This window comes from Silene latifolia, chromosome 7 (genome assembly GCF_048544455.1).
Source record: "Silene latifolia isolate original U9 population chromosome 7, ASM4854445v1, whole genome shotgun sequence".
Taxonomy (NCBI): domain Eukaryota; kingdom Viridiplantae; phylum Streptophyta; class Magnoliopsida; order Caryophyllales; family Caryophyllaceae; genus Silene; species Silene latifolia.
In genome coordinates, this window is record NC_133532.1 from 97930292 (window position 1) to 97938829 (window position 8538).

At 34.4% G+C, this 8538-nt stretch overlaps 1 protein-coding gene across 1 annotated transcript; it reads right to left on the minus strand.

The window, feature by feature from the left end:
- Positions 1-339: 339 nt before the first annotated feature.
- Positions 340-1082, minus strand: LOC141590403 (uncharacterized; the record flags this gene model as incomplete). Its single annotated transcript, XM_074410998.1, has 3 exons — positions 340-555; positions 642-856; positions 1076-1082. Coding segments are annotated over 3 exons (438 nt in total), but the record flags the coding sequence as incomplete, so codon positions are not given.
- Between the last annotated feature and the right edge of the window lie 7456 nt (positions 1083-8538).

Here is an 8538-nt window from a genome sequence, read left to right on the forward strand (position 1 = left end):
AAACCTGAAAATGTGATTAATTTAATTATTGTTTCTCGAAATTCTGTAATTAAAGCTAAAATGAAAATAGTCCAACACTAAAATGTGATTAATTTAATCATTGTTTCTCCAAATTTGGACCGGTCCGTCTAATCCAACCCTAAATCCTTTCTCATCCTAAATTTTAGGATACCCATCCACTACTTTTAATCCCGTCCTATATTTTAGGATACTCGTCCCTTTTCACTTTTTAATGCACATATAATCTTATTTTATGCACATAGAACCTTATTTTATGCACATCCTAAATTATTCCCTTTCTTTCATCCAAATAACTCTAATTGATAAATGGACCCAACATCAAGCTAATTGAAATACAAACATGGAGGTTCGGAATCTAACCTCAAGAGTTCGTATGTGTTCTTGGCACTGGGACAGAAGCTGCTTTAGTTGTTGCACCTCACCTGACTTAGCCTCAAACTCCTTTTGGCGCTCATGTTGAATTGACACAGCACGTTTCAGGATTCCATTCTCCTGAAGCAACGATTCAACTTGCTCCTTCAGCATCAAATTCTTCTGAACATAGAAGTTAAGAAGTAAACATACTGCCACTTGCATACAACTACAAGTATACAATTCCAATTCTGTACCAATCAATTTACCTGTTGAAAATTTTGTGCAGTTTGAGCATTGGCACGAGCACAAATAGATTTCTCAAAAGCCTCAAGAGCCCTGGTGGCACGAATTCTTGCATCATTGACATCAGATGCAACACTCATTTCCCTTACAAAAAGTTCTACCCACTCTACACCGTCAACAGGTAAATCTTCTGAGGGTGATGTATCTTTTGCAGACACACTAACTTCATCCCCATGAGCTGAACAAGTAAGATGAAGTAAGGTACAATTAGTAAAACCACCAAGATGAAACAGGAAGGGACAATACAAATGGGATGGAGGGAGTGTGATCAAAGGCTTCCTCCGAGTCATTCATTTATTTACCTTTGATTAAAATACATATCACAAACAATAAACACCGTAAACAATTGTATTAGCAACCGTAAATATTAATATTGTATTGAAATGATGAGCATTACCCGAGGGCGGTGGGTGGGGGTGTTTGTAAAGCGTGGAGGAGGCGGGTCATTAACAATGCATCCTAAACGAAGGTCATTCAAGCTTTTGATAGCTAAATCCAAATCATGTCCGCTATTCTCAAGTACTTGCTCAATTAGCTGCAAACCCATTGCCACAATCAATCAATCAATGAATAATAAAGTCTACAACTTTACGGCTCCCTGCATCCCAATTATTTGTTTAACTTTGATTAAAGATACGTAAACAAATGATTGAGGCGGAGCAAGTACTTTATAAAGATGAAAGAAGGAGGAAACCTTGTTATCCATAAAGGGGAAAATAGAGAGAAGAACAAGTTAGAAATGGTAGCATAATTAATTGGTGATGATCAAATCTAATTCAGAGTAAAACTATACATGGCTTAACCTAATATAGTTGTTGGCCGGACAAAAACCCAAACTCACCTTGAACTAACCCTAATACGAGTACCTGAATACCTGTTCAACCCAATTTCCGGCACAATTATGCAATTAAAACTACAGGACTAGGAAAATATCAAAAACAGCACTATGAAACTCCAATATCCATGAACCACAAAGGGTACATGCCCCCCAGAAAACTCTCCTAAACGTATGTGCCTTATGATGTCATAGCGAGCAACGAGAATGTATTGCATATTCGAATTCGGCTTTGAAGGACCACCATTCATGACTATTAGAATGAGTTGAAGATCTTAAAATCTACTTAGAGACACCTTATGACCACTAAAAACTCGTAACTAGATATATTTAATCCATACAACGTTAATCAACCACTACTTCCCTTCCCTTGGGAGCCTCATCGATTGCAAGATTTGTCGATGTCTAAACTATGACTTATGTGCACAAGCACAACATAGGACCATTCCCTTGTTATGTAATACCCCGTAATTTGATAAGTATTCTCATAAATTATTATAATTAATAATTGATAAGTATTTATAAGAATAAATTATGTAATTCAAATAATTAATTAAAAGACATTTATATTAATAATTGCAAATAAGACGGTGATTATATAATAAAATAATAGGAGGGTCGGGAATTGGATATTGGGCCGTGTGCTACTTGTGTAACATTAGTAGTAATAATAATAATCTTATTTGTATAATAATTATCGTATTTGTATTATAATAATAATAATAATAATAATAATAATCGTATTTTTACTAGACTTAGCTTTGCTGTTGCTAAGGGTGTGGGAGCCCAGCTTGTTTCTCGGCTCCCCACCAATTTCATGTAAACTTTTGTTTTTATTTTAATGAAAGTTGTGCGCATCCTTCTCATAAAAATAATAATAATAATAATAATAATAATAAATAATTACATATTCCCTAATTGCTTCCTTATACCCTATGACCCACCTATATAAATATACCCTTATTCATCCTAAAACACAAATAATTCACTGGAGAGGCAAAAGGAGAAGGATTTAGAGAATAAAAGTAGAGGAATTTCATACAAAGTTATCGTCTCAAGGTAATATTATAAGACCGTGTCATGTATACCCTTTGCTTTGTTATAACTTGTTAACTAGACCACCATACGACTTGCTAAGACCATGACCATGACCGGGAAACATCAGGGAGTAGCCGAACCTCCGTTTGACCACCATTGACCGACGGGAAAGAGGTGTTCCTTGGGTGTTTCGAGGGTGGTTTGAAGGGGGTTGTAATATGGGTTTACACGGTTTAAACACCTTGGCTTGAGTTATCTGACCTGGACATGGGTTGGGGTTGGCTCGGGGTGGTTAGTCGACGCCATTGAGTGGTAGCCGGTGGTCAGGGGTGGTGTTTTGCGGCGGTGGTGGTTGGAAACACGCGAAAACAGGGGAGTTGAGGTTGTTGCTGCTGTGTTATATGGCGGTGGTCGTGGCCGTTGAAGGAGGGACGACGTGGTGATGAGTCACTTCTGGCGGCCATAGGTGGTGAGGGACAGGGATGGTGAGTGTCGGCTAGGGCTTGTGACGGGTTGAAGGGGAATTGTTGATGGGTTCAGCTAGGGCGTGAGTTAGGGCGTGAGTTAGTGGCTGTGTGAGGTGGTTGTTGCTGGTGCAAGGTGTGAGGTGGTGTAGCAGGTGGTGGTGGTTCAAGGATGGGCTGGTGGTAGGGATGGTTAGGCTGGGTAATTTGTGTGTTTATGGGTGTTAGTGGTGGTGACGAGATAACATTGTTTGGGCAGTACGTTATTGTTGTTGCTGCTGGCGGCTGGTGATGTGGCGGTTGCAGGTTGGTGTTGGTGGTAGAGGTGGTGATAGTGGGGAGTCACGGTGGGGCTGGTGTTGGAGGCGTCCGTTGTCGAGTCGGGTTGTGAGGTGCACGTGTGTCTTGCGTGGTGAAGGTTGGGAGTAGTGGGTCATTTGACTATTATAGGATATGTGGCTTGGGTTTCGTAATTTGACTCGGGTTTTGTAATTTACAAAGCGGCTTTAAATATCGTAACCTTATGGGTAATAATAATAAGTAATTAAATAATTTAATCTAATTATTAGTAAAAGAGAATAATGAATTAATTATCATATAATAATTACTATTTCTTTAGGTAATCATCTGTGAGACGATTATACTATTTGGACTCGGGTGCTTCATTGTTGTTGAGCTGCTTGTTGGATTTGCTTGTCAGGTAGGAATTTCCTACTCAACTCGGTTTTATTGTTAAGTGAATGAATGTTTAAATGTGACGATTTATGAGATTAAGGTTAATATTGTGATTCATTATTGGAAGTAGAGTAATGGAGTATGTTAAGATGTTGGTTGAGATGAAGACGGGATTTTTATTGAGTTTTTGTTGTTTGGTTATATTTGGTATAGAGAGTTAATTATTCAGTTGAGCATAACACGGAGTGTGTTACTGCCAGTTGTGCATAACAAGTGATTGTTACTGCCAGTTGCGCATAGCAAATGATTGCTACTGCCAGATAGTTATGCATAGTAAGTGATTACTACTGCCAGTTGTGCATAGTACGAGGGTACTACTGCCACTTGAGCATGGTACGAAAGTAATACTGCCAGTTGTTGAGTTGAGCATAGCACGGTGTTAAGGGAGTTGTGCTACTGCCAGTGATGTAAGTGTGTTGTACGGATTAAGTGATGAGAATTTGAAGGATGTTTATTTTGGTCGGATTATTATTGTTGTTTAGTTTATTCCTACTCAATCTCGCGGTTGACTGTGTATTCGTGAACACCTGCGGTGAACCATAATGGGGAGCATATTTGACAGGTACTAAAGATTAGCTGACTTGGGAGCTTATGGGAATGCGTGAGGACTTGGACAACCTACCTATAAGTCTAGACCACATAGAATGTTTTATCACTTTATTTATTTCCGCTGCGAGTTGTAAATATTTTATATTAAGTTTTAGTTGGTTAATTTGTAATAAACATGTAATCGCTAAGTTTTAATTTAAAGTACTTTGGTATTGTTGTACTTTGTTATTCACTGCCTCGGAAAACCGAGATGGTAACAGTCCTATTTATTTGGGAATGTCTAGCTAAAGGTTCCTGAATAAATGGGGGTGTTACATGTTAGTTAAATATAAGCACAAGAATATATAAACCTTAATTTCGCAAAAATTAATCATCACTATCGAAAGTTTACCTCATCGAAGTACGAAGATCCATTGCTAGAAGAAGGTGGAAGATTTTGATCGATCGTCGAAGTTTGATTAGAATGTTTCTAACGATCGAAGTAGAGAAAGCAGATGCGTTGAAAGATTTGATAATCGAAGAGAGAGAAAAATTAGGAGAGAGAAAGGATATTTGGTAAAATGACAAAGTCTTGAATTTGGGGGTGCGACGTTTTTTTGATAAAATTGAAATATGTTTAATCACTGTTCATCTCACCATCAAATTGTAGTTTGATCTAAGGGCTGTGAGTGGTTCTCATGGTTCTCATTATCTTGTTGGTTCTCATAGGATTATATATATATATATATATATATATATATATATATATATATATATATATATATATATATATATATATATATATATATATATATAGAGGAAGGATCAACTAAGGTCCTCTATATATTTGAGTCCATAAGTCCTATTGTGAGCCATTGGATGGAGGGAGATGGATGGCCAAGATCAACCTCCAAAAGTGTGTTTATGTACTAATATCACTCATTCTCTCCTCCTTCACTAATCCTTCTAATTAATCACTAATTCACTATAACTTCTTTTCCTCTCATCCACTTCTCTCATATATCACACAACTCATCTTCTCTCTAAAACCCCAAAAAATAAAAACCCAAAAAATCCAAATAAATAAAAAACCCAAAACCCAAATAAATAAATAAAACCCAAAAAATCCAATTAAATCAAAAAACCCAAAAAATCCAATTAAATCAAAAAACCCAAATAAATCATTCAATCTTCTCTTCCTCATTCACCACCACCCACCACTATCCCACCCGACACCAACTCACCGCCCACCACCGCCGCCACCACACCGCCGCCACCGCACCGCCGCCACCGCACCGCCGCCAACTTTTTTTTTTTTTTTTTTTTTTTTTTTTTTTTTTTTTTTTTTTTTTTTTTTTCGTTTGGTCTTTATTTTCATGTTTTGAGTTGTTTTTTCCATTCATTTTTTGTTGTTGTCTTTTATTTTCTTTTATTTTGTTACTTCTCCTTTTTTATTCATTTTCTCAAATCTCTTCTTGTTATACTTTTTTTTAAGATTTCGGGTTTTAAATCTTGTTATTTGGTTTTTTTAGATTTCGGGTTTGGTTGGGTTGTTGGTTTTTTGGTTTTATTATTGTTATTTGGTTTTTTGTTTTTGTTATTATGAGTTTTTTGGGTTTTTGTTATTATTTTTTTTTCATATTTTTCATATTTATTGTTTGATTTTTTAACTATTTACGACTAAAGTTATACATTTTATGACCAAAGTTATACAAAAATGCACCAAAGTTATACAAAAAATGGACTAAAGTTATACAAAAAATTGGACTAAAGTTATACAAAAATGAACCAGAGTTATACAAAAATGAACCAAAGTTATACAAGAATGGACCAAAGTTATACAAATATGGACCAAAGTTATACAAATATGGACTAAAGTTATACAAAAAAAGACTGAAGTTATACAAAAATAGACCAAAGTTATACAAAAAAAGACCAAAGTTATACAAAAATGGACCAAAGTTATACAAAAATGGATTAAAGTTATACAAATATGGATTAAAGTTATACAAAAATGGACCAGAGTTATACAAAAATGAACCAGAGTTATACAAAAATGCACCAGAGTTATACAAAAAATGCACCAAAGTTATACAAAAAATGGACTAAAGTTATACAAAAATGCACTGAGTTATACAAAAATGCACTGAGTTATACAAAAATGGACCAAAGTTATACAAAAAATGGACTAAAGTTATACAAAAATGGACTTTGGTGCATTTTTGTATAACTCTGGTCTATTTTTGTATAACTTTGGTTCATTTTTGTATAACTTTGGTGCATTTTTGTATAACTTTAGTCCAATTTTTGTATAACTTTAGTCCAATTTTTTTTATACCTTTAGTCCATTTTTTGTATAACTTTGGTGCATTTTTGTATAACTAACTCATTTTTGTATAACTTTGGTTCATTTTTGTATAACTTTGGTTCATTTTTGTATAACTTTAGTCCAATTTTTGTATAACTTTAGTCCAATTTTTTTATAACTTTAGTCCATTTTTTGTATAACTTTGGTGCATTTTTGTATAACTCTGGTCTATTTTTGTATAACTTCAGTCCAAAATTGTATAACTTTAGTCCAAATTTGTGTAATTTTAGTCCAAAATTGTATAACTTTATTCCATAAGAGTATAACTTTGGTCATAAAATGTATAACTTTAGTCATAAAATGTATAACTTTAGTCGTAAATAGTAAAAAAACCAAACAATAAAAAAAATAAAATCAAAACATACGTATAACTCTAGTCATACAATGTATAACTCTAGTCACAGTTTGTATAACTCTAGCCAATTTTTTGTATAACTTTAGTCCAATTTTTGTATAACTTTAGTTTTTTTTGTATAACTTTGGTCATAAAATGTATAACTTTGGTCATAAAATGTATAACTTTAGTCATAAAATGTATAACTTTAGTCATAAAATGTATAACTTTAGTCGTAAATAGTAAAAAAATCAAACAATAAATATGAAAAATATGAAAAAAATAAATAATAACAAAAACCAAAAAACTCATAATAACAAAAACAAAAAACCAAATAACAATAATAAAACCAAAAAACCAACAACCCAACCAAACCCGAAATCTGAAATAAACCAAATAACAATAAAAAAAACCAAATTTAAATATCGTGTGTATAACTCTAATGCACGCAGTGTATAACTTTAATAGACAAGATGTATAACTTTAGTCCAAAAAATCAAATAACAATAACAACCAAATAAAAAATTAAAAATTAAAAACAAAAACAAAAAACAAAAACAAAACAAACAGAGAACACAAAAACACAAAAACACCAAAAAAACCCACCCTTAGCCACGCAAATCTGAAAAAAAAAAACAAAAAAAAAACTGAAATACTAAAAATTAATTAACCAACACCCAAATAAACAAAAAAAAACGAGATCTAAAAATACCAAAAAAAAAAAAACGAGAAAACCAAAAACGAGATCTAAAAATACCCAAAAAAAAAGCAAGACGATTTTATTTAAAAACATGAAGAAAAGTTTAACGCAGCAACAACAATGAATGAACAACTTAAAATTTTTTTTTTAAAAAACATTAAGAAAAGTACAATGCAGCAACAACAATCCAACACCATTGAAAACAATAACACCACCAACTGACGACAACAATACCAACTAGCACTTTTCTGTCCCCAAGATCCGACCACCGCCAGAAACAACCAACAACAATCACGTTTTTCTGAAATCTGAAAAAAAAAGGTGGAGTAGTGGCGGCGTCGGAGTAGACCAAGTCGGGTGGTAGCCGTGTTGTCGTGGAGGCGTCAGAGCAGATCCGAGATAAGAGGGAGAAGAAATGTGATGTTGTACAGTTGTGGGGAGGTCGGAGAAAAGAGAGGAAGGAGAAGGGGAAGAGGAAGGCGGCGGCGCGCGGTGGCCAGTGAAGGTGGGGGTGGTGGTTGCCGGCAGAGGAAGAAACAATGATGGTTGTTGTGTTGAATGTTGTTCATGAATGTTACAGTGTCTTTTTTTGGTTTTTGTTTTTGGGTTTTTGTTTGGTTTTTTTTTTATTTTTTTGGGTTTTGTTTGATGAGAGAAAAATGAGAGAATGTGAGTTATAGAGAGAGATGAAGAGTTTGTGATAATGAAGGATGAATGATTAGTGAGTAACTTAATTGCAATGAGGAGCTAATTAGAGTAGAATGAATTGTGGCCATCCATTGAGATATAATCTCATCCCTCCATCCTTCCATCCAAAGCGCCCTTATAAGACTTAGGACTCATAAGATCGAAGGACCT